This window comes from Tachyglossus aculeatus, chromosome X1 (genome assembly GCF_015852505.1).
Source record: "Tachyglossus aculeatus isolate mTacAcu1 chromosome X1, mTacAcu1.pri, whole genome shotgun sequence".
NCBI classification, from domain to species: domain Eukaryota; kingdom Metazoa; phylum Chordata; class Mammalia; order Monotremata; family Tachyglossidae; genus Tachyglossus; species Tachyglossus aculeatus.
This window is the reverse complement of record NC_052101.1, coordinates 24,928,649-24,953,616: the sequence shown is the minus strand read 5'-3', so window position 1 is coordinate 24,953,616 and position 24,968 is coordinate 24,928,649. Positions and strand designations below refer to the sequence as shown.

The 24,968-nt window shown below is 46.1% G+C and overlaps 1 protein-coding gene across 1 annotated transcript in view; it reads left to right on the top strand.

The window, feature by feature from the left end:
- Positions 1-24,968, top strand: part of WWC1 (WW and C2 domain containing 1) — a 123,713-nt gene that overhangs the window by 84,513 nt on the left and 14,232 nt on the right. Inside the window, exons 7-16 of the mRNA XM_038772144.1 lie at positions 491-637; positions 2,169-2,242; positions 7,029-7,271; positions 11,408-11,497; positions 11,830-12,362; positions 15,551-15,659; positions 20,054-20,134; positions 20,494-20,580; positions 21,870-22,062; positions 24,379-24,531. Coding sequence (XP_038628072.1) covers positions 491-637; positions 2,169-2,242; positions 7,029-7,271; positions 11,408-11,497; positions 11,830-12,362; positions 15,551-15,659; positions 20,054-20,134; positions 20,494-20,580; positions 21,870-22,062; positions 24,379-24,531 — 1,710 coding nt within the window. The remainder of the gene's footprint in view (positions 1-490; positions 638-2,168; positions 2,243-7,028; positions 7,272-11,407; positions 11,498-11,829; positions 12,363-15,550; positions 15,660-20,053; positions 20,135-20,493; positions 20,581-21,869; positions 22,063-24,378; positions 24,532-24,968) is intronic.

Below are 24,968 nucleotides of genomic sequence, written 5' to 3'. Positions count from 1 at the left end.
GAGGGAGCTGATCCTTTATTTCCTGCAGGAAACAATGGTGTAAATGAGGGGTGGGGGTGGAAAGAAGATCTACCTGGCTCTATTGGAGAGCTCCTGATCCCTCCAGAAGGCAAATGACTTAATGATGATCTCACATCTATAATTTATTTATATTAATGTCTGTCTCCTCCTCTAGGCAGTAAGCTCGTTGTGGGCAGGAAATGTGTCTGTTTATTGTTGTACTGTACTCTCCCAGGTACTTAGTACAGTGTCTACTCGCTGCAAGCGCTCAATAAATACGATTAAATGAATATGCATAATCTGTCATAGCAACGAGCGTAATTGGAGTAATAATAGCAATCAGAACTAATGGCAGTCAGCAAACAATAACGTTGGTGACCAGTAGTAATAGCGGCACAGTTAACATTGCCCAAAGAAACGGTTTCCATTTCCACTGCTAGAAAGTAGTTACCATTTTGGTGTTCTCCAACTGTGACTTCTCCATCTGCAGAGTCTGGCCATGCTGAAAGATGGCTTCCTCACCGATCCAGGCTCACACTCAGACCTGTGGGCTAGCAATACCTCCTTGGAAAGCACCACGTTTTCTTCGCCCAGGCAGTACCTGGATGTGAGCTCTCAGACTGAGGTTTCAGGAAACGTGAGTAAGAACTACAACTGTACTTCCTGAATTCTCATGGCTAAGCCAATAAAAGTCTTAAGAGGGAGCTACCTTTCAAAATTCTGAGTCGTCCTGCCATAAAAAGTACAAAAAAGCCATGTCCTTGCCCAGCCTGCCCTCCCCAGTGGCCTTACAGAGGTAGGAAAATGAATAAATACTTGCTTGGGTACCTATTCAGAGTCAGCTAGAGGAGTATGCACAAGGCTGTTTCAAGCTTTAGGTGATTCAGTAGAGGGATGAGTGATCCCTTCCAAAGCCACAACTCTGGATGTAGGAAGCTCACATAATAATAATAATAATGGTATTTATGTTCCTACTCTGTACCCAACACTGTTTGACATGTTGGGATAAATACAAATTAATCAGATCAGAAATAGTCACTGCCCCTCATGGGACTCAGAGTGTAAGAAGGAGGGAGAACAGAACCGCAGCATTCAGTTAATATTAAAATCTGGCCGCTTCTAATGGGGCTTCCAGTGGTGTCTGGACTGGTGCTGCAAATTCCTGGGAATTTAATGAGGGTGATAGAGCGGATGGAGGTTGTTGAATTTGGTTCTGCAGTTTATTCAAATTATGCCGCAGTTCAGTTCCAGTTTCTTTCCTCCCAGGTGGAAGGTCACGTGCCTCACTCGGATTAGTACAGACTCCATCTAATGTACATGCCACGCTAGTCATTTGAAAGCTAAGGTCATTTACAATGAGGAATAAATAAAAATGAGTCGATAGCCCTAATGCTTGGAACGGGCAGTCATTTTGGAGTGGGTTTGACTGATGGAAATCAGTTCCAAAGTCCTTTTATTGCCTAGCCAGGAAAACAGACTTGACCAACCTACCTCCCAGCTCCTATGGTTAAACTCTATTCCTGTCTGATTTCTGTAGCCGCGTTTACACTTGTGAAGAGAAGTCATAGCCGTACTTCACCCGGTGAGCTCTGTAGCTTCTTGCCACTCTTTCCAGTTAGCACCGCCTCTCCTGCCACCACCCCAGATCCCCAGGCCCAGCTCTGGGCCAGATGTGTGCTGAAGGTGTAGCTGAAGATGTCTCTTACCTCCTTTCAGTTCCCAGTCCTCTTTCCTGGTGTTTCACACTGACCCACAGAGTTTTCATTTGATTTTTCCTCCCAGAATGGCTTTTGCATTCATTTGCTGTCCTTGCTTCTTCCTCCCAAACTGTGAACCACGCTTTTTTGACACCCAGAGCTGATTTTCCAGGCTGCGGGCAGGGAGGTGGGGGGATTGTGTGGCTCCTCCATTAATGTCTCTTGGATTTGTGGCTAAACCCTGATCCTGAGCTTTAGCTGTGCCCTGAAGAAGGGAAGTGCGGGGATTAACCATCTTCCCTGGGCTCTACCACTAAGCCATGATTTCAGGTTTGTTTGCTGCACCGGAGGATATCCCCCCTCTGCCCACACCCCCGCACGAGTTGCCCTTTTTGGTGTAGAATGTCCGAGCTGAAGTCTGCACAGGCAAAGATAACCATATAATGTACTGACTTTGTATTTTCTTCCCAGTTCATTACCAGCGGCAACAATCAGTTGGCCGAAAAGGTCAGATTACGCCTGCGATACGAAGAGGCTAAGAGAAGGTAACTGTGTTCCTGACCGATATTATGGTATAGCTGGCTATGGCTGTTCAGTTGACAGTAGGAAAACAGATACATTTAAGGAGGAGTCCATTAGCGCCACAATTAGGGTTTTAGGGACAAGAGTAGGGTTGTTAATTTCCAGTTTGTGGAAGGCCCCAGCTCTTGGGTGCCTAGTGATGAACCCAGAGAAAACCATGAGACTATGAAGGGTGTGGGCTTTGACTGACTATAATAGTCATGTGGGTCACATGATCTAGGCCACACACTAAGCACTGGCTTTTGTAGATGAAGATAAACCAGGATTTAGGCATGCCTTGGAAAGGGGGATTGGGTTTATCATCTCTTCAGGAGATCAAGAGATGCATCCTGTACAATTGCAGGAAGCGTTTCTCATGGACCCCCTGCCATGGCCCCAAAGAAATGCAACTCTAATGTGGGGCCATTTCCAACTCTTCTTGAAGGCTCTAGGGATCTCTGCTTTGTTAAACTAACAGAAACTCTTCCCCATTTCCAGTCCCTCCCCATTCCTCAGAAGCCAGCTCAGGAGAGTGGCTCATATCTTGGAACACCCACCAAGAATTTTGGTGTAATGAATACCTACAGGATGTGGTTTAATGCCCATCTTGGAAAGCCCTTTGGACTGAGACATGGCACTAGATGCTTTTCCTGTCTGAATAGTGTCACTTCCCATATCGGTGGGGTCCTTTCTGCCTGGCCCTGGCTTTTGTCCCCCTTGTTAAGCCAAAATTGTGAGGAATGCTTGCAGAATGATAGAGCTGGACTGTAGTTGAGCAGAGTCTGAAAAAGCCCAAGGAACTTGTGTAAAAAGCTCCAAATTGAAACAGAATCCTTGGAAATGTATGCTAGGAATGAGCCTATTAACACAGTTCTCCGCAGTCTTGGTGAAACGCCTATATCTTTAAAATTGTACACAGACATTCCTGGAACAGGCACTCAGATTGCTGCTACTTCACTGGGATGCAGGACTAAGCTTTGGCAAGGATCCGGAAAGCACATCAGCTATGAAGAAGCCCTAAAAATAGTCCTGATGAATTTCTAATAATCATAGAATTTAAATTAATTAACCAGAAGCAAGCCTGCTATGGGAATTAGCTCTTGTATAAATGACACCCCTCTCCCTAGCCCAGCCCCAAATGTGTTTCACTGAAGAACAGCAAACCACAGAGGAATTTAAGGCAGCATCAGTGAACTGTATTACGTCTAAAGGGGAGGCTGCCCTTCTTGCTTTTTAAAACAGGCTTAAGTAGAGGAGATGATCACCCCATCCACTCTTCCATGCAAATTGTACTGGTGTACAGCATGTCCCCACAAGCTCTGGAGGTGGGACCAGGGCAGTTAGCGACACTTCTACCAGGATTGCCTTCTTCATTCATTCAATCATATTTGCTGAGTGCTTACTATGTTCAAACCAGTGGACTAAGTGCTTGGGAGAGTACATTATAACAGTATAATATAGAGAAGTAGCGTGGCTCAGTGGAAAGAGCACGAGCTTTGAAGTCAGAGGTCACAGGTTCAAATCCCGGCTCCTCCACTTGTCAGCTGTGTGTCTTTGGGTAAGTCACTTAACTTCTCTGTGCCTCAGTTACCTCATCTGTAAAATGGGGATTAAGACTGTGAGCCCCCTGTGGGACAAGCTGATCACCTTGTAACCTCCCCAGTGCTTAGAACAGTGCTTTGCACATAGTAAGTGCTTCATAAATGCCATCATTATAATATAACAACAGACACATTCCCTGCCCACAACGAGCCTACAGTCTAGAGGGGGAGACAGACATTAATATAAATAAATCAATTAGATATGTATATAAGTGCTGTGGGACTAGGAAGCAGGGATGAATAAAGTGAGCAAGTCAGAGTGACACAGAAGGGAATGTCAGAAGAGGAAAAGGGGCTTCCATCAGGGAAGACCTCTTGGAGGAGATGTGCCTTCAATAAAGCTTTGAAGCAGGGGAGAGTACCGTATGCCCATCTGGGTCACTTAGCTGGGATTCAGAGGTCTGGATAGTCAGAAACCCATGTTTTCTCCCTCCTGAGGGTGCCTCCTACCCGGGAAGGACGCATTGTTTTGACTCCTCACTGTGGGGAGGAGTCTTCTCCTATACCATAGAAAAGCTTCAGAGGGAAGTGCTTGGTTTTCTCCTCCTTAGCAGAAGGGAGAATAGGAAACCCCAGGGTAGTTGTTGGAGGAATTGCACATAACGAGTAATAATGATTGTGGTTTAAGGAGCAGCATGGCTTAGTGGAAAGAACGCGGGCTTGGGAGTCAGAGGACGTGGGTTCTAACCCTGACTCTGCCACTTGTTTGCTATATAACCTTGAGCAAGTCACTTAACTTCTCTGTGCTTGTCACCTCATCTGTAAAATGGGGATTAAAACTGTGAAAGCCATGTGTGACAACTTGATTACTCTGTATTTAACCCAGATCTTCTAACAGGGCTTGGCACATGTAAGAGCTTAACAAACGCCCTAATTATTATTATTTTTATTAAGTGCTTAGTATGTTCCAAGCACTGGGGTAGATACAAAGTTATCAGGTCAGACACAGTCACTGTCCAACATGGAGCTCACAGTCAATCAATCATATTTACTGAGTGTTTACTGTGTGCAGTGCACTGTACTGTTTGGGAGAGTACAACGTAACAGAGTTGGTAGATGCATTCCCTGTCCACAATGAACTTGCAGTCTTGACAGGGAGACAGACAATATAAATAAATTATGGATATGTACATAAGGGAAGCAGTGTGGCCTAGTGGTTGGAGCTCGGGAGCTGGGAGTAGGAAGGACCTGGGTTCTAGTCTGGGATCCGCCACTTGTCTGCAGTGTGACCTTGGGCAAGTCACTTCATTTCTCTGTGTCTGTTACCTCATCTGTACAGTGGGGACTAAAACTGTGAGCACTATGTGGCACATAGACTCTGTCCAACCTGACATCCTTCTATCTACCCTAGTGCTTAGTACAGTGTCTGGCACATAGTAAGTGCTTAACAAATGCCATTAAAGAAATGCTGTGGGGCTGAGGAAGGTGTGAATAATGGGAGCAAATCAGAGCAGTGGAGAAGGGAGTGGGAGAAAAGATGGGGGCTTATTTAGGGAAGACCTCTTGGAGGAGACGTCTCTTCAAAAATAATAATAATAATAATAATAATAATGGTATTTATTAAGCACTTACTATGTGCAAAGCATTGTTCTAAGCTCTGGGGAGGTTACAGGGTGATCAGGTTGTCCCACAAGGGGCTTACAGTCTTAATCCCCATTTTACAGATGAGGTAACTGAGGCACAGAGAAGTTAAGTGATTTGCCTAAAGTCACACAGCTGAAAATTGGGGGAACCAGGATTTGAACCCATGACCTCTGACTCCAAAGCCCATGCTCTTTCCACTGAGCCACACTGCTTCAATGAGACTTTGAAGGCGGGTAGAGTAACTGTCAGATATGAAGAGGGAGGGCGTTCCAGGCCACAGGTAGGATGTGGGCGAGAGATTGGCGGTGAGATAGACAAGATCAAGGTACAGTGGTATGGTACAGTCCAAGAGGGAGAACAGGTGATTAATCCCCATTTTACAGATGAGGAAACTGAGGAACAGAGAAGCCAAGTAACTTACCCAAGGTCTCACAGAAGCTACTTCTTTCCGCATCCTCAGTGCCTGTCTGCAGGAAACTACCCGTAGGCCCTGTGAAAACCAAACACTCAGAGACTAGACTAATAGTAATAGTATTTATTGAGCACTCAATGGGTTCCATGCACTGTATTCTGCACCTGGCAAATGCAAAACAGAAGTGAGAAATTCCCTGCCCATTAAGAGTTTACACTCTATTTGAGGAGACTCAGAAATATTTACAGAGTAATCAAAATGCATAATTGAACAGGTAATTGAATGGCTATGTGTCCGTAAGTGCAAAGGATAGGTAAAAATAAGTATACTGTGTGTCATATGTGGCTGGTAGACTATGTGTTATATATGACTTGGGATACTGGGAATAATTGGAAGAGGATTGTTGGAGAAGATGGGATGAAGGAGGCAAATTTGAATACGGGGAGGGCTGTGGTCTGATTTAGGGAGGAAGGGAATTCCAAGCCTGGGGAGCATTTTGAGCAAGGGGACAGAGATGGGAAAAGCAAGAGTGGGCCTGGGAGGAATTGAGGGAGCAAGCTGTGGAGTACTGGGTGAAGAGAGCAGATATATAAAGTGGAGTGGTTTGGTGGAAAACCATGAAGCCTGCTGTGAGGACTTATTGCTTGATGCAGAGGGACATGAAAAGTCATTGGAGAAATATGTGTCAAGCCACAGTTTGAGAAGGTGATCCATGCAGCAGTCTATAGTATAGTTTGGAGCAGGGAGACCGGCGGGGAAGCTGATACAGTAGTCTAAATGTGATGTGACGAGACTGTGTTCCAGGGTGGTGCTGTTTGAGTGGAAAGAAAAGGGCGGATCCAAGAGATGTTGTATAGGAAGAGATTAGAGAATTTATTTGAGGCCCCGAGGGAATGTGTTAAACCCCAAGGGCTAAACCCCTGCCCGGAGAGATGAAACTGATTCCAACCATTTGAATTGTTCTAGTGTGAATTGGGCCTTGAAGGTAGAAACACCTCTGGTATTCCCAGATATTTCTGATCCTCCTCCTCCTCCTGCTCCACATTACCCTGTCCTGCTACCATTGTCTCTTCTGGCCTCTGTTCACCTTTATTTTGAGGGAGCTGTTTTGTTTGAACGATCTAAAACTCCACTGGGCATGATAATTGTGTCACCCTCCCTCTATGCCCATAGAATAGCCAACCTAAAGATCCAGCTAGCCAAATTGGACAGCGAGGCCTGGCCCGGCGTGCTGGACTCAGAGCGGGACCGATTGATCCTCATCAACGAGAAGGAGGAGCTGCTAAAGGAGATGCGGTTCATCAGCCCCCGGAAGTGGACCCAGAGCGAAGTGGAGAGGCTGGAGCTGGTGAGGAAGCGCCTGGAGGAAGACCTGCAAGCGGCAAGAGACACGCAGAGCAAAGCGCTCACCGAGCGGTATGGCCGGGGAGTGGGGAGGGCGGGGGGCCCAAGCCACCCGGAATCCACGTTTTCTCACCAACTTTATTGGCTTGTTGGCGCTCCCCCAAGAAGCAGTTCTCAAATTAAGTTTTGGGTCAGTCATCAAGACTTAGTGTGGTAGGGGCCCATATTAGACAATACCCTCAAGGGTCTTAACAGCAAGTAAGGGAGAGAAAGAGGACATCCAGTGTCTAGATAAATTTTTTAATCAGTATAGGAGGTAAGCTACAATAATTACAAATCTGAGAACGTTATGGAATGGGCTGCCACAAGATGGGCAGTGAGTGGGGAAAGCTTGAAGCTTCCTGGGTGACAGTGAGTCTTGAGCTGTCATGTCAAGGAGGGGTTACTATGGACAACTCAAGGCAGTTGCCCCAGGCATGAGGGACAGCTTGGGCAAAATCTCACTGGCAGATGTGGGAGGCCTGAGCATGAGAAGGACTGAAGTGTAACTGACTCCTGATCCCTCACAACCGTGAAGGGTGAATGAAATCTGCAACTAATCCCCAAAACTCATTTCAGTCAGTCTTCCTATTCATGGAATTTGAGTGCTTATCATGTGCAGAGTACTGTACTAAATGCTTGGGAAAGTATGATACACAGAGTAGGAATAGAGAATCCCTGCCCACAGTTATCTTACAGACTAACGTGGGAGGCAGACATTGAAATAAATTTCAAATAGATGTATACATAAAGTGACGTGGGGCTGGGGGAAGGGTGAATATCAACATGCTGAAGGAGAATGAGCTCTTCTCTAGCCTTCCCTCTCTCTTTTCAAGCCTCTGACCAGAACTGCTCCTGGGAAGTGAGAGACGGCAACTTTTTTTTTTCCCCAAAGGTATTTGTTAAGCACCGTATAGTACCTGGAACATAGCACTATACCTGGAAGTGTTAGGCTGGATTCAGGCTAAGCAGGTTGGACATGTCCATGTCACACATAGGGCTCACAGTCTTAATCCCCATTTTCCAGATGAGGTAACTGAGGCACAGAGAAGTTAAGTGGCTTGCCCAAGGTCACAAAGCAGACATTTGGCAGAGCCAGGAGTAGAACCCAGGTCTTTCTAACTCCCAGGCGTATGCTCTAGCCACTAGGTCATTCAGCTTCTCAATCAAGTTTGGTTTGAGTTTTCTTTCCATCTAGGAACATTATTCTGATTGGTGGTGCTATATTGTATATTTTGTTGGTGGTTGGGTGATCTGGGCCAGGCAAGAGTAGCAGCATGGCCTAGTGGAAATAATATGGGCCTGCGAGTCTCACCTCTTCCAAGTGCTTGCTCTGTGACCATGGGCAAGTCACTTAACATCTTTGTGCCTCAGTTCTCCCATTCTTTCTCCTATTTATGCTGTGAGACCCATGCTGGACAGAGATTGTCTGAATTAATTTGTATCTACCCTAGCACTTAGTACAGTGTTTGACATATAGGTGCTTAACGAATACCTTTCAAAAAAGGTGAATATTAACTCGAGGAGGGTGCAACAGTGCCTGGGGACTCAGGTGGCTGGATCCTTGGGTGAAAGCAGTAGCAGGCAGTAAAGGAATTGGGCACTGTGTGTGGGCTGGGAGCTGTGTACTGATGTCATGTGCCTAAAGACAGGCTCTTGTAGGTGGAAGCTTTGGAGGCAGCCACCGTGTCATTACTCATAGAAGCATTCCCCCGGCTGGGAAAGCAAAGGGAACACGCTGTCTCCGTTTGTGTTCTTGTGCTTTTTATATCTTTTGCCTTCAACTAATGGCCTGCCTCCTTCACAAGAGGTTGGGACCAAAATGCCACCTCCCAAGACCCAGGGAAGGAGAATTGTAGAGTGAACAACTGAAGAAAGGGCAAGCCGGAAGGTAATCTATAGATCTCCCAGAATCCCAAATGGCTGACTTCACCAGGGCCTTCTGGGCAGATCTGCTCCATCCAGATAGGAAGGAGAGGCGGGCAAACAGTTACAAGCTCTTTGCTCCCCTTGATTCTGGGGCTGGCTATGACCTGATGCTGGGCCTGGCCCTAGCATGCGTTTGTGCTTGAGTGCACGTGCGCGCGTGCGCGCGCGCACACACACACACACGTCACGACCTTCTTGTTTCAGCACGTCAGTAGATGCAATTTTATTGTTTAGTTTGTATTTGGGCTCCCACAGTGTGACAAGCACAAAGAGAACACACATTGTTCATGGCTATTGGATGAGGGGGCTGTTGTTCTAAGGTGAAAGATCACCCCTTCTGTATCTCTCTCTGGTTAATGCTTAGCATGTTGTGAGTGGCATACATGAACTACACAGGGGAAAGAATTCCTAAAGCACAGATGGTAAGGTTTGACTCCATCTCTGTCTCGAGTTTTCTTCTGACATCCTGGATTGGAGTTATTCCATTGCTGTCTGTATTGTGGCTACAAGAAGAGCCTGAACAGGACTGTTCTTAAATAGGGCACTTTCCAATGCACAGTTCCTGGCCTATGAAAGATATTTCAGATGGAATGCCACTTGTGGAAAACAGGAGGTTCCTAAATGACCTCTGTTGATATTAAAGGAATCCATTTATCAGTCTCCATATGTCTTGCCTGCTGCCAAGCCCTGAAAGTCCTGAGCATCTATTCTTCCAGAATTTTGACCTGCTTCCTCCCTCTGGTCAGAGAGGTACTGAGTTGGACTGGTGGTAATTACTTCTGTGCCAGAGGGGTTTTTACTGCTGCAGCTTCTCCAATCCTGGTGATTTGGTTGTTTATTCTTCAGTTGCACTGGAACTAAAGGCACCCAGATTCTTCCCTTTAGAAACCACCACATCGCTGACAGCAGGTTGACAGTTTTTTTATGTCAAGCAGCATTCCTTTCTGACATGGGCAGGTTTGGGGAGTTCTGGGAGTTCTGCGGCTTTCTGGTATCAAGAAGCATATCTACTGATATTAAGCCCTGCTTTAAAAAAAAATGGCATTTGTTAAGCACTTACTATGTGCCAGGCACTGTACTAAGTGCTGGGGTAGATACAAGCTAATTCATTCAATTGTATTTATTTAGCACTTACTGTGTGCCGAGCACTGTAATCAGGTTGGACACAGTCCCTATCCCACGTGGGGTTCACAGTCTTACTTCCCATTTTATAGTTGAGGTAATTGAGGCAAAGAGAAGTGAAATGACTTGCCCAATATCACGCAGCAAATGAGTAGTTGAGCCGGAATTGGAAGCCAGGTCCTTTTGACGCCCAGGCCTGTGCTCTATCCATTAGACCACACTGCTTTTCACCACTAGCCAGGCTCCCACGTGAACTGGACATCATGTCTTGACTCCCAAGTCCGAAACATGGCATATTTATAGGGGGCAGCAGAAGTCAAAAGCACAAAAAGCTGCAGCCTCACGTAAGCATATGAGAGGACTTAGTCCGTAGCATTTCTAATTATTGGATTTTTGGCTGAACACATGCAGAGGCATCTTTGTGTGTCGACTCGTTGGACAAGACCCGGAAAAGAAAGTCACACACTTTTAGGAAGATTACAGTATGAAGGCTGGATTACAGAGTTCTGGTTTCCAGCATTCACTGAGACAGTTAAAGATCTAAATATAGATCCCAGGAAAGAAACAGACTGTCGAAAAAGATGAATTGACAGGCATTTTGACTGTCTGCAGATTCGGGGGTGGGGACATTTCAGTGCAGACTTCAATCTTGTGGAAACAGATAATAACCAGGGGGTTCCCTCTGTTCAAAACATGGTGGGGTTAAGAACCAGCGTGGCATAGTGGAAAGAGCACAGGCTTGGGAGTCAGAGGTCATGGATTCTAATCCTGCTCTGCCACTTGTCTGCTGTGTGACTTTGGGCAATTCACTTACTTCTCTGTGCCTCATTTACCTAATCTGTAAAATGGGGATTGACTGAGCCCCACATGGGACAACCTGATTACCTTGTATCTACACCAGCGCTTAGAACAGTACTTGGCACATAGTAAGCACGTAAATGCCATTATTATTATTAATAATTATTATTACTTTGCATCTCACTGTCCTTGTATCTCACTGCCCTCAAAAGATGGTATTTAATTCACATTGACTTATGTTGAATCCCCACCTAGATTTTCTACTTTTGGGGAAGAATTTAATTTGTTTTCATATGAGACCTCCTATTTTCTTCCCCTAGACTGAAGTTAAATAGTAAGAGAAACCAATTGGTACGAGAACTAGAGGAAACAACCCGGCTTGTTGCGTCACTACACACCCAGCTGAAAAGGTGAGTGGTTGCCTTCTCACTATGTACTACTTGGAAGATTTGCTGCACTTTTATATTCCAGAGTCCTTTCCTATATTTGATCCCATTTGTCCTTCCAACAACCCTGTGGAATAGTGGGCAAAAATTTCCGTTTTCCCAGTCATACTGAATCTCCGCCAAGTTAAGTGGCTTGGCCAAGGTCCCCTTGGCTTATTAAGGGTCTCCTCCACCTTTGAACTCACGGTTTAGTTGCAGTTCAGAGATCCAGTGGAGAAGTGGGAGAAGACTGTCAACTACCAACTGCTCTGGCATGGTGTGTATCGACTCTCTTCTCCCCTCCGTTTTCTCTGCAGCCTCTCCAGCAGCACACAGTCCCTGTCCTCAGGCAGCAGCCCTGGCTCCCTAACCTCCAGCAGGGGATCTCTGGCCGCGTCCAGCCAGGATTCCTCCACCTCAGCCAGCTTCACCGACCTGTACTATGACCCCTTTGACCAGTTGGACTCTGACCTCCAGAATAAAGTGGACTTGCTGCTCCTGGAGGGAGCCACTGGCTTCCGGCCTTCAGGCTACATCACCACAATCCATGAGAACGAGGTGGCCAAGACCCAGAAGACTGATCCAGTTAGCCGCCTGCAGGCCCTGCGTTCTCTGTCCGGCACCCCCAAGTCCATGACCTCCCTCTCCCCGCGCTCCTCTCTCTCCTCCCCTTCTCCACCCTGTTCTCCTCTTGTCGTTGACTCGCTCTTGTCTGGAGATGCCTTCCTGACCCCCTTGGATTTTGAAGACCCTGAGCTGAGTGTGAATCTCTCAGAGCTCAGGCTTGGCCCCGGGATCGACGGGTTCCGGCTGGAGGAAAGCAGAGCAGATGATAAACAGCTGGGCCAGGGTAAGGCTTTTCCCACCAGTTTTCACACCTAGATAATGCCAGCAGTGAAGCGGGTAGGGGCAGAGTTGCATTTGAAGCAGAATGGGTCGGTTGGTGGTCTCAAGAACAGATGAGGACATCCTAGCCCGAATGCCTTTGCCCTTTTAGGGGGTCTCACAACTCCACATCTTCCTCAGATCCCTCTAGATAACTGCTTGAGTCATTCCCGAATATAGAAGAAAGGCTTTGGAACTGAAGAGGACATTGTCACCAACCAGTGCAAGTTGCACCTGGGCAGGCTCTTGTCTGCTTTGGGAGCCCCTTTCTGGTGTCCCCTATTTGGCCAAACTTTGAGTAGTAGGAAGGTGGTGGCTTCTATCAGTGAACCATGATTTCTGAAGTGGAACATTTGGGGCTTGACTACTAATGGTACTGTAAAGGTTGGTCCTTGAACACATAAAGCCAACTTTGCCTTTTAAAAATTGGTCGTGGCAGCACTCTGCTTATGCCCTCTGACTGGTCAGAGTTCTCTCTCTGTCCCGCCTCATAGATATTCAACAAAGAATGCTGTTTGTCTCTCTGTTCATCCCTGACGAGTACTTTCTACAGATTTTCTGTACAAGCCCTGAGGAAACCTGGCACTCCCCCAAATCCCCATCTTTCACCCTTTAGGCTTCAAACCGCAGGAAAACACCTGGTGGACAAGAGAAGCACCTTGGAGTGCAGTTGCCTTTGAGGAGCCTAAACTGTTAAGTGCTAGTCACTACACAGTCAAAGAAATCCTCATGACTTAAGTACAGAAAGCACCAAGCAGAGCTGGTATTACCAGTATAGAAATAGATGTTCCATACTGATGGTTTCTGGGCCCTTGAAGGGAGCTCAGGGGTTGGTATATTTGAGATTAGGAGCAGAGAAAAGCTGAGCTGGAGCTGGTACCTGGGTGAACGATGCACACGAGTCTCAGAGAGGGGAATCCTGTGTGCCCTGAGAATGATAGGAACTGAAAACTGCTGCTCATACAAGATGTGTGCTCAGTGGATGGGATAGGTTGGGTTGTGTTCTTAGAGCAAAACGGACAGGGGCGTGGGTGGAGAACTCAGATGGTTACCCCCAAGGTTGGGGGTCGGCATGGGGTGGGGAGTGGGAAATAAGAAGAGAGGAGCTTTGGATAAAGCAATTAATTGGAATTTGGAGGCTTCGCCTTGTGAATCCAGATGACTCCTTTAAAGGGCAAGACCTATCACCTGCTGCTGGCTGTTTGGCCCAGGTTGGAGACAGTGAGGCTGATGTGGATGGTAGCTGGCCATTAAATGGTTCAGTGGTGTTACTGAGTGTTTACTGTGTGCTGGGCACTGTACTAATATAACAGTTGGTAGACATGTTCCCTGGCCACAAGGAGCTTACAACCTAAAGGGGGTGAAAGACATTAAAATAAATTATGGATATACATATAATTGCTGTGGGGCTAAGGGTGGGGTGAATGAGCAAGTGCTTAACAGATACAAATCCAAGTGCAAGAGCAAAGCAGAAGGACTTGGGAGAAGAGGAAATGAGGACTTACAACTTAGTTGGAAAAAGCTTATTGGAGAAAATGTGATTTTAATAAGGGTTTGTGGGTGGGAAAAATGATGGTCTGTCAAATATGAAGGAGGGCGTTCCAGATCAGAAGGGTGTTGTGGGAAAATGTTTGGTGGCAAGACAGATAAGATGGAGGTACAGTAAGTAGGTTTACGTTAGAGGAGTGAAGTCAGTGTACGGAATTGTAGAAGGGAATCAGCAAGTTAAGATAGGAGTGGGCAAGGTGATTGAGTGCTTTAAAGGCAATGGTAAGGAATTTGATGGGGAACTGGATGCGCAGCCAGTGGAGGTTCTTGAGAAGTGGGGTAACAGAACAGAAAAATGATCTGGGCAGCAGAGCGAAGTATGAACTAGAGTGGGGAGACACAGGAGGCAAGGAGGTCAACAAGGAAGCTGATGCAGTACTCAAGGTGGGGTAAGATACGGGCTCGGATTAACGTGGTCGCAGTTTGGATGGGGAGGACAGGGCGGATTTTAGTGATGTGAAAATTGGACTGACAAGATTTGGTGACTGAGTAGAGGACAATCCTAGGTTACAGGCTTGTGAGACGGGAAGAATGGTGCTGTCTGCAGTAATGGGAAAGTCAGGGAAAGGACAGGGTTTGGTTGGGAAGATGAGGATTTTTATTGTGGACGTGTTAAGGCTTAGGTGCCAGCAGGACATCCAAGTAGAGATGTCCTGAAAATGGGAGGAAATGTGAGAATGCAGAGAAGGAGAGTGGTCAGGGCTGGAGATGTAGATTTCGGAATCAACCAATGAACCATTTCTGCTATTTTAGCTCTTTGGGGAAGTTGGTAGCTCACCCTCTGAGCAGGTTCTATGTCATGATTATCCACTGATCCCCAGAATAGCCCAGATGGAGATCAAGGATTTAGATCAAGGCAAAAATGAGAAATGTGTTCAGGTAGGAACTGTGGGCCCAGGTTGCCCTGGCTGGCAAGCTGGGTGAGAGTGTGGGCAGCTTCATCAAGGACTGTTGACCCTGAGGCGCAAACCTGTCTGTCCCCAGGCAAAGAATTTGCTGTCTCTTATTGTTCTGTGCCCTTGCAGGTAATTACCAAAACCTACTGGCCCTCTCTCTGCCTCTGCCCGCCCCCGCTGCCCCCAGGGAGCACTAGAAGTATAAATAAATCTTCTCAACTCATTGGTATACAGTGTCATCAGAGTGAGTCACCTTCAGGCCGATTATAGACTTGGCCACCAGTCAGCATGCATTAGATTTCTGTGAACCGCTGGGCACAGGTCAGAGACTTTGGGAGCTACTTTTAAATGGCCTTTTAGCCAGGAGCCTCAAGGAACAGGAAAGGAGTGACGCAGAACCTGGAACTCGGCAGCCAGGAAGATGCAGTGGACTCTTCAGGAGAGTCGTCTTTGTCTATGGTGTCACCTCTGCTACATTGTCAACAGATGTTTTTAAGGGAGCACGTAGACTTGAGAATAAACAATAGCCAGAAAGTTCGTTGGGGGTGTGCTGCAGGAGAACTGCAAAGAGTAGTGATGTGTGCGATTCCTGAACATATGTTGCTTCAGGGCAGAAGGTGGGTGATGGTTGGTCGGAAGGTGTAGAAACGTTCCTGGCTTTGCAGATGTCAAGTGTGATGACTTGTCTCGTTCTCCCACTCTGTATCAGGTGTGAACATGACTGAGGGAACCACCCTAAAGGTGGCCTGTGTATCCGCCGCAGTGTCAGACGAATCGGTGGCTGGCGACAGTGGAGTGTACGAGGCAACTGGACAGAGGTAATTTTTGGTCTCTTAGCTGCTCACCCTGAGCCCCATTTATGTGTATTTCAGACTGACTGTCAGTGCTCCTGGAGCCCCAAATGTGACCCACCTTACCGTCTCCCAAGTCTTCCTGGCCTAGATCTCCCAAGGGAAAAATGTAGCAATTCAAACCTTTCCCAACTGCCACCTACTTAACATGATTCTTGAACAGGGAAGCAGCATGGTCTAGTGGAAAGACCAGGGGGGGCCTGGGAGTCAGAGGGACCTGAGTTCTAATTCCAGTTCTGCCATTTGCCTTGGACAAATCACATAACTTCTTAGTGCATCAGTTTCCTCATGAAGTTTAAATACCCATTTTCCCACCTCTATAGACTGTGAATCCCATCTGGGACAGGGACTGTGTTCTACCTGATTTTCTTGTATCTCCTCCAGCACTTAGTACAGTACTTGGTATGTAGTAAGCGCTTAAAATATTATCATTATTATTATTATTATCTGTCTCCAGGACCCATCTCCTGACGCTTGGCCCCATAGAGTAACCTCCCAGCTAGACTGGTAACGTAGTAAAACCTTCCCCGGTAGATTGGTAACACAGAGAAGCAGTGGCCTAGTGGAAAGAGCACAAGGCTGGGAGTCAGAGAACTTGTGTTCTAATCCTGCCTCTGCCAATTGCTTGCTGTGTGACCTTGGGCAAGTAACTTAACTTCTCCATGCCTGTTATCTCATCTGGAAAATGGAGATTAAATCCTCTGTCCAATTTAGACTGTGAGCCCCGTGTGGGTCAGGGACTGTGTCCAACCTGATAAACCTGTATCCACCCCAGCTCTTAGAACAGTGCTTGATCCATAGTAAGCGCTTAACAAATTCTATATTTAAAACAAACAAAAAAAGCCTCTTTGTGATCAACCTGCATGGACCAATGTGAAAAGAGTTCTTTGTACACTCATTTCTGCACATAAACTGCATTTTGGCTAGAATGCTTCTAGGGAATTTGGGAACGTTCTTCCACCAACACAAGCAAATTTATACACAGTGCACCTCTTGGTGGAGGAAGTGGCTTGGGCATACGTGGGCAGCTTTGGACACGCTGAATACTTCAGCTCAAGTTTTGTGTAACACAAAGATTTGCAAGAATGTAACCACATTCAAGATGAGTGGGTGTAAATAGGTCGGGAAGCAGCATGGTGAAATGGATAGAGCATGGGCTTGAGAGTCAGAAGGTCAGGTGTTCTAATCCCGCCTCCACCTCTTGTCTGCTTTGTGACTTTGGGCAAGTCACTTCTCTGCGCCTCAATTCCCACATATGTAAAATGGAAATTGAGACTAGGAGCCCCTCATAGGACAGGGATTGTGTCCAAACCGATTTGCTTGTTCAGTGCCTGGCACAGAGTAAGCGCTTTACAAATACCACAATAATAGTAATAATGACAGTAAGATCTCTCACAGTTACTTTAAGTCCATGATTGATCCCATGTGTGATAGCTCCCTTAACTGGGGAAAAGAAAACAATAGAGGTGGGGTAGGTTCCTGTAGTCCTCCGACAAGGAGTGACAGGGGCTGGATCTTCGTCCTTCAAGCATCTGCCTGAGTTTGTTGTGCTCAGTTGCTGGGGGAATGTGGAAGCCTACAGTACTGACTGACACAGTGCTGTAGCCCAAGCCCCCACCCCACTTTTTTAGGTACTAGGGTTGCCCAGATCCCTGTGGTGTCTTGGGGGGAACCTGCCAGGGCCTGGGTTTGGGTCCTCTCAGTTTACCTCAGACATGCTCCAGGGCCCAGGTCACTGAGAGTTCTGGGCCAGGCCTGGCTTTGGTCGCAGTTTGGGAACAGTTTTAGTTTCTTTCAGGACCTAGTTCATCCAGACTTCTTCAGGGCCCTCCTGAGCCTCTTGAAACTCCAGGGAGGAGAACTCATTCACTCTCCTGACTTCAACTACGATTCATACTCAGATGATTCCCAAATGTACCACTCAACCCCGAATTTCCTCCTGCCTTCAGGACATCTCTATTTGGCTATCCCACCGGCACCTCAAGAGTAACATGTCCAAAACAGAACTCCTCATCTTCCCACCCGAATCATCTCCCCACACTGACTTTCCTATCACTGTATATAACACCACCGTTCTCCCTATCTCACAAGGCCTTAATCTTAGTATTATCTTAGATTAAACTCTCTCATTCAACCCACGTCACCAAATCCTGTCGATTCTACGTTCACAATATCTGTAGAATCTGCCCATTCCTCTCCATCCAAACTGCTACTGATCCAAGCACTTATTATATCCCACCTCAACTACTGTTGATCTCCTTGCTAACCTCCCTGCCTCCTCTCTTTCTCCTTTCCAGTCCATACTTCATTCTGCTGCCTGGATCATTTTTCTAAAAAAAAGTTCAGTCCGTATTTCCCCACTCTTCAAAAACCTCCAATGGTTGCCTATCCATCTTGACATCAAATAGAAATTCCTCACCATCAGTTTTAAGGAACTCAAACAGCTCTTCCTCTCCTACCTTATCTCCTTGATCTCCTACTGCAACCCAGTCTGCACACTTTTCTCCTCTAACATCAACCTACTCAATCTTCATCTCCTCCATCTCTCCGCGGTCCCCTCTCCCACATCTTTCCTCTGGCCTGAAACTCCCCCCTCACATCAGAAAGACCACTATTCTCCCAATCTTCAAAGCCCTATTCAAATTACATCTCCTCTAACAGGTCTTCCCTGACTAAATCCTAACTTCCCCTATTCACCCTCCCTTCTATGTCTCATATGCGGGTAACTTTGTACCCCTTAAGCACTTTGATGTTTACCCCACTGCCAGTTCCACAGCACTTATGTATTTATCCTTATGCTCTGCCATTTCCCCTATGTGTAATCTGTTTTAATGCCTGTCTCCCCGCTCTCCCTCTCTGTAAACTCCTTATGAGCAGAGATCATGTTTACCAGCTCCATTGTAGTAATATTAATAACTGTGCTGTTTAAGTGCTTACTATGTGCCAGACACTACTAAATGCTGAGGTACGTGGAGGATAATGTTTAGTGCCTGGTACAGGCTAATGCACACAGTAAGTGCTTAATATAATAATAATAATAATAATAATAATAATAATAATAATGATGGCATTTATTAAGCGCTTACTGTGTGCAAAGCACTAAGCGCTGGGGAGGTTACAGGGGGGTCAGGTTGTCCCAGGCCTTTGTCAGGCCATCTTAAGCCACCACCAAGATACTTCAGCCCACCATGTGGTCTGGAAATGCCAGTGGATTGTTTCAATTTGTCAGGGACTTAAGCCAGCCAGGTAGCTTGATGAAATGCTTTTGACTTTAATTTGTCTTGCTGCCACTGGGTAAGCTTTATCTGCCTGAGCTTTGTCAGCCTCAGGCTCACCCACTCCAGATCCAGGGTCAGGCTGTTGCCAGAGTTTTTCCTTGGAAGCGTAGTGTGTGTTAATTTTGGTCTTGAGAAAAGTGTTTCTGGCCCTGGGGTCTCCAGCCAGCAGAGTGAATGAGAGTTGTTCTTGGTGTCACATTCAGTAACACCAAGTCGTCCTCCCCTGTGCGGTCGCCCGGGGACCAGTGCTGTGCATCACCATTAAAGGAGAGTCCTGAAACTATTCATCAGAGCTTTAGGCTCAAGAGTCAAAGATCTGGGTTCTATTCCCAGCCCCACCCAGCCTGCTGGGTAACCCTGGGCAAGTCACTTCACTTCTCTGTGCCTGTTACCCCATTTTTTATGGTATTTTGTTCATTCAGTTGGATTTATTGAGTGCTTACTGTGTGCAAAACCTGTACTAAGCGCTTGGGAGAGTAACAGACACATTCCTGTCCACAACAAGCTAACACTGTCAAGCACTTACTGTATTCCATGCAATATACTAGGCGCTGGGGTAGATACAAGCTAATCAGGTTGGACACAGTTCATGTCCCACATCGGGCTCACAGTCTTAACCCCCATTTTACAGATGAGGTAATAAGCACAGAGAAGTTAAGTGACTTGCCCAAGGTCATACAGCAGACAAGTGACATAGCTGGGATTAGAACCCAGGTCCTCTGACTCCCAGTCCCAAGTTTTATCCACAGCAGTGCTGCTTCAATCCATCTGTAAAATGGATATTAAATAACTGTTACCCCTCTGTGTTAGGCTGTGAGCTCCATGTGGGACAGGGACTTTTGACCAACTTGATTTATCTTGTATCTACTCCAGTGCTTATTAGTAAACACTGAATGAATACCATATTAATAATAATAATCAGAGTGACTTTTGCAGTTGAAGACATGGTTTCCTGCTAGATCCTCCTTTAGTTGGACTGATTTGGGGACCGGTTATCTCTAGCTTGCCCTTCTCACTCTCCAGACATTTTCCTGACCATCTCTTGGGAACTACAATCATCTCCCCTTCTCCATTGCCTTTCAGACCGGGAGCCCCGGAAGCTATGGTGTTTGACAGCGATGAGCCGGATGCAGCCGGCACTGCCAGGGTTGAGATTGCCATGAAGTAAGATGGGAAGTGGGGAGTGGGGAAGTGACAGAGGTACTGCTTTTGCAGCATCCCCACTATGTGACGCATGTGGGAAGAAGCAAACCCTCAAGACTTTCAGTGCCTGACTTGGTCTGACTCCTTTCACAGATTGCCCAAGAGTTAGGGTGCCTCCAGGAGTTATTTACTATTGCTATGAAGTTGTGCTTACTGTCTCAATGGAAGAATTTCACAGACAGTGTAGTGACAATCATTTAAAGGCAGCTCAGAAGTCTTCAGCAGGTGTGTGTGTGTGTATGTGAGAAAGAGAAAGAGGTGCTATCAGGAAATAATTTATCAACAGAATTGGATGATGCATAGTCTTCACCTCATTTTAGGTACGACGACAAGAACAAGCAGTTTGCAATATTAATCATCCAACTGAGTAACTTTGCTGCTCTGTTGTTGCAACAAGACCAGAAAATGTAAGTACGTCAGATGAGCGTCTCCCACAGTAGAGAAGCAGCATGGCTCGATGGAAAGAGCCCGGGCTTGGGAGCCAGAGGTCATGGGTTCAAATCCCGGCCCTGCCAATTGTCAGGTGTATGTCCTTGGGCAAGTCACGTCACTTCTCTGTGTCTCAGTTACCTCATCTTTAAAATGGGGATTAAACTGTGAGCCCCACATGGGACAACCTGATCACCTTGTATCCTCCCCAGCGCTTAGAACAGTGCTTTGCACATAGTAAGCGCTTAACAAATGCCATCATTATTATTATTATTACTATTCACTCATCCCAATTATGCCCTTTCTCTCTTAGACCAAGCCATGTAGGGCCCTGGGTGGGGCAAAGACTGTGTCCGATCAGGTTATCACGTATCCGCCCCAGTGTTTATCACAGTCCTGGGCACCCAGTTAGCTGCTTAAAAAATACCTCCATTTATATTATCTTGTTACACCACTACCAGAGAAGGAAAGTCTTTCTATTTGGGGCACAAAGAAAGAGTTTTCCTCTTAAAGAAAATACAATATGCTTATCTTTATAATTGTGCTATAGATTTATTTGAAATACTATTATTATTTTTTCGTTACAAATAACCTCAGGATTCAGGAAAATCCATTTTTTTAGAAACCAACAATGAGATCGTTGCAGCTTGAACCTGCTAGATTGTAAGCTCCTTGAGGGTAATAATAATAATAATAATAATGGCATTTATTAAGCACTTACTATGTGCAAAGCACTGGGATCATGTGTACCAATTCTATGTTGTTATACTTTCCCAAGTGCTTAATACAGTGTTCTGCACAAAATAAGTGTTCAGTAAATACCACCGATGGTCTTTAATCTGTCCTAACTGTAAAATCATTTACAGTTGAGCATTTACTTTGTGCAGAGCACTATACTAAGGGCTTGAGAGAGTACAAGAGACATGTTCCGTGCCCACAAGGAGCTTACAGTTTAGAGGGGGACACAGACATTAAAATAAGTAATGGATATGTACATACATGCTGTGGGGATAAACGTGGGGTGACTATAAAGTGCTTATGGGGACCACTTCTGCAACAAGTGTTTTTTCAGAGTGTGAAGGGGGTAAATTTTGAGAGGAGGCAGGGGAAATAAGGAGTAGGAAATAAAATAAAAGGGAAGCAAAAATGAAGACTAGGAAAATGTACGTTGGGCCCCCTGACATTTTCTTTTTTGGAATTACAGAAGGTACCCAGCAAAGCTTTGAACTTAAACACAAACTAAGTAGGGTTCAATGTTTCCTTTCAGAAATATCCGCGTTGCTGTTCTTCCTTGCTCTGAAAGCACAACCTGTCTGTTCCGGACAAGAGCCCTGGAAGCGTCTGACAATCTCGTATTCAATGAAATGTTCTGGGTGTCGATCTCCTATCCTGCTCTTTACCAGAAGACCTTGAGGGTTGATGTCTGTACAACAGATAAGACCCACCTTGAAGAGTGCCTGGTGAGCATTGTCCCAGGCTGGGACTTCTTCCTACTAGTTTCCTATCATAATTATTATTATTTGTCTTGGCTAAATTAGCCCTATTGAAATGGAGAACTTGTCAGAGGGGCTTGTCAAAGGGTCAGAGGCCAGACAGGCTCCCCGTCCACCCCCTGATCCTATCCGATCTAGTGGGGGGACTTCCCAGTCTTGGGGCCTGCTGCTTTCAGGGGTTGGGACTGCTCTCCTGAGCATCTCTATCTTGTCTGATGTCACACTTCTCTGAATGCCAAGGCCTTATGCTGGTCAGCTCCTAGCAACGGGAAGTTTCCACACGAGAAGGAGAGTTTTCAAACCTCAGAGCTGATCCTTTTGTTGGGTGGAGTGTCATTTCCCTCCCTCCAGCAGTTCTGACTGGCTGGGCTTTGCTGTCTGGCCCTTCCCCCTGCATTCAGCAGAAGCCTACTGTGGAGCCCAGAGAGTGCAGAGTGATGTTCTAAATATTTGGGGGAGATCATTTTAAGGCATAGACACACTTTTTATAGGTAGTCCTGTTCGCTGATTTTGTGTTAATGATCTAATGGGGACATAAGCCTGAACTCAAATATATGTGCGCACACACACTCATGACAAGTCTGAGTGTGAGGCAAGAATGGATCACAAATTTGTGGGAAGGAGAATGGGTTGGGTTAATCTCAAGAGGCTCCCTGAAAAAAGTGGTCTGAATGGGATTTAAAAGAGGGGAAGTGTTGGCAAGGAAAGACTCCAGGAGATCTCTGGAGCCTAGCAAGCAGCAGCCCTTGACTGTAGCCAGCCCAGCACCACACTTTGTCAGAATGAGTGTATGAATCGATGATGATAACTGATGTTGAATTGTGCGACTCGGGTGGATAGTGATGATGATTGCGGCGCCTGAAAGATTTCCAAATGCCGTCTCTGCCAGTGAAATGTATTTCTGGCCCAGGGGCATTCCTAAATTAGAAAAGAATCAACCTTAGTTTTTTCTTTCTAATTGGCTGCCTTTTCTGTTTCTTCCTAATTGAAATACTGTGATTTCAGGTTACCATGGCAGCAGTGTGAGCCACTCATTTCATTTGACGCTTGTTTGTACGCATCTTTCTGTACTTTCTTCTTCTGGGACTCAGAGTCACTGAACATATTATTCAATTAATGGCATGTCATCCTGTAGTTAAGGGGAGACAGAAACAGGACAAGAGGAGCCTGGGAATGTACGTGTCTGGAAATCCATCCCTTGGGAGGGAACTGGAAATGGATGCCATAAATTGTTTAACCACAAACCTAACTGCCTGAGACTGGGCTTGGAGAATTTCTTGGTCACCCCACCTTATATTTCTTTCCCCTGGGCTCCCCCTAATCTTGTTCCTGAAGTTGCCTCTTGTACAGCCATGAGAATGGCAGAGGAGATACAGACAAGCCAGTGACTCCAGCCCTCAGCCCAGATAACTCTGTTTTCTAGGAGCTGATGGTCTTTGCTTCTGCCTTCTTCTCCCTCCTTTTGGCCATTTTGCTGCTCATTGACACCTCCTCCTGAAGTAGGGCAGGGAAAGAAAATGAGATGAGCCTTGGCCTGATTCTTTGTGCTCCCAAGAGCACCTCTGTAAGAAGGTTTGGTGGAGATGACTGAAATCTGAGGTTAAATGAGGTGCTTGGATTATCTGGTTCAGTTATTCAACTGAATATTCTCCCTCCCCACCATCAGTCACTCAATCAGTGCTATTTAGTGAGTGCTTATTGGGTGCAGAGCACTGTACTGAGTGCTTGGGAGAGTACAGTATAATAGAGTTGATAGACACAATCCCTGCCCACAAGGATGTAATCAAGAATTGATGGTACCATATGATCCAAATATTTCTTATTTTTACATTGCTTATTCTCCCTCTAAATTACTCCTTTAGATCATAAACTCTGAGGGCCCAGGCTGGCCTGCATCTTCTCTGAATCCTACCTCCAAACGCTCTGACACTATGTAAATTAGTGTAATATATTGTTACATGTGTATTGTTTGTTCTCTTAGCACTCATTTTATTTTCTGGGCTTTTGTCACATCTGCTTTATGTCTTCGTGAATATCCACGTTCAGCCCCTGTCTGCCCCGTCTACGTCTCCTGGAGGGCTGGGATCTTGGCTGGTTCTTCCTTTGTAAGATTCCTAGCTCAGGGCTCCGTATCCAAGGGAGACCAATTCTGCTGTCTACAGACCAAATGCCAGTAAGGTGGCTCTTGTGATGATTGATACCATGTCACCTATCTGGAGTACGTGTGTGAATCGGGGCTGACTGACTGACTGTGCAGACCTTGACTGATCTCGTTCTTAACAGGGTGGAGCCCAGATCAGCCTCGCTGAAGTCTGCAGTTCGGGGGAGCGGTTGACGCGTTGGTACAACCTTCTGAGCTATAAGTACTTGAAAAAACAAAGCAGAAAAAGCCAGCAGGGAGACATCTGTTCTGGAGTCCCCAGCACTGAAAAAACAGTAAGAAGAGAAGAAAATATAGGCTTCATTGCGGCAGATGGAGATGGTGGGGATTACTTATGACAAGTGTTGGCGCTTGTTCCAGAGAAGAGTTGAGACTGTTGGGGAGAGAGCTGGGAAACGTGAAAAGTTTGGAAGTGAAGAAGCAAGGGAGCTAATCTGGTGGTGTTTAATTGCCATCACTTCACCTTATACCAAGTTCCGAGGACTATGCATCTGTGACGAGGGCATTGTTCTTGTGTCCTAAAGGGAGCTGGGAAAGACACAGAAGCTAATTTATGGTTGGGGCTTTTATAAGTTCATCTGGGAATATGTTTTATCGAAGGCTCTGAACTTGGGAGCAGGACTTGGGCAAAGCCCCAGTGTGCAAGTCATCTTGAGGTCTGTTTCTGTGGTGAGAATCCTGCAGCTCCACTTGAGGGTGTTCCTGTTGGATG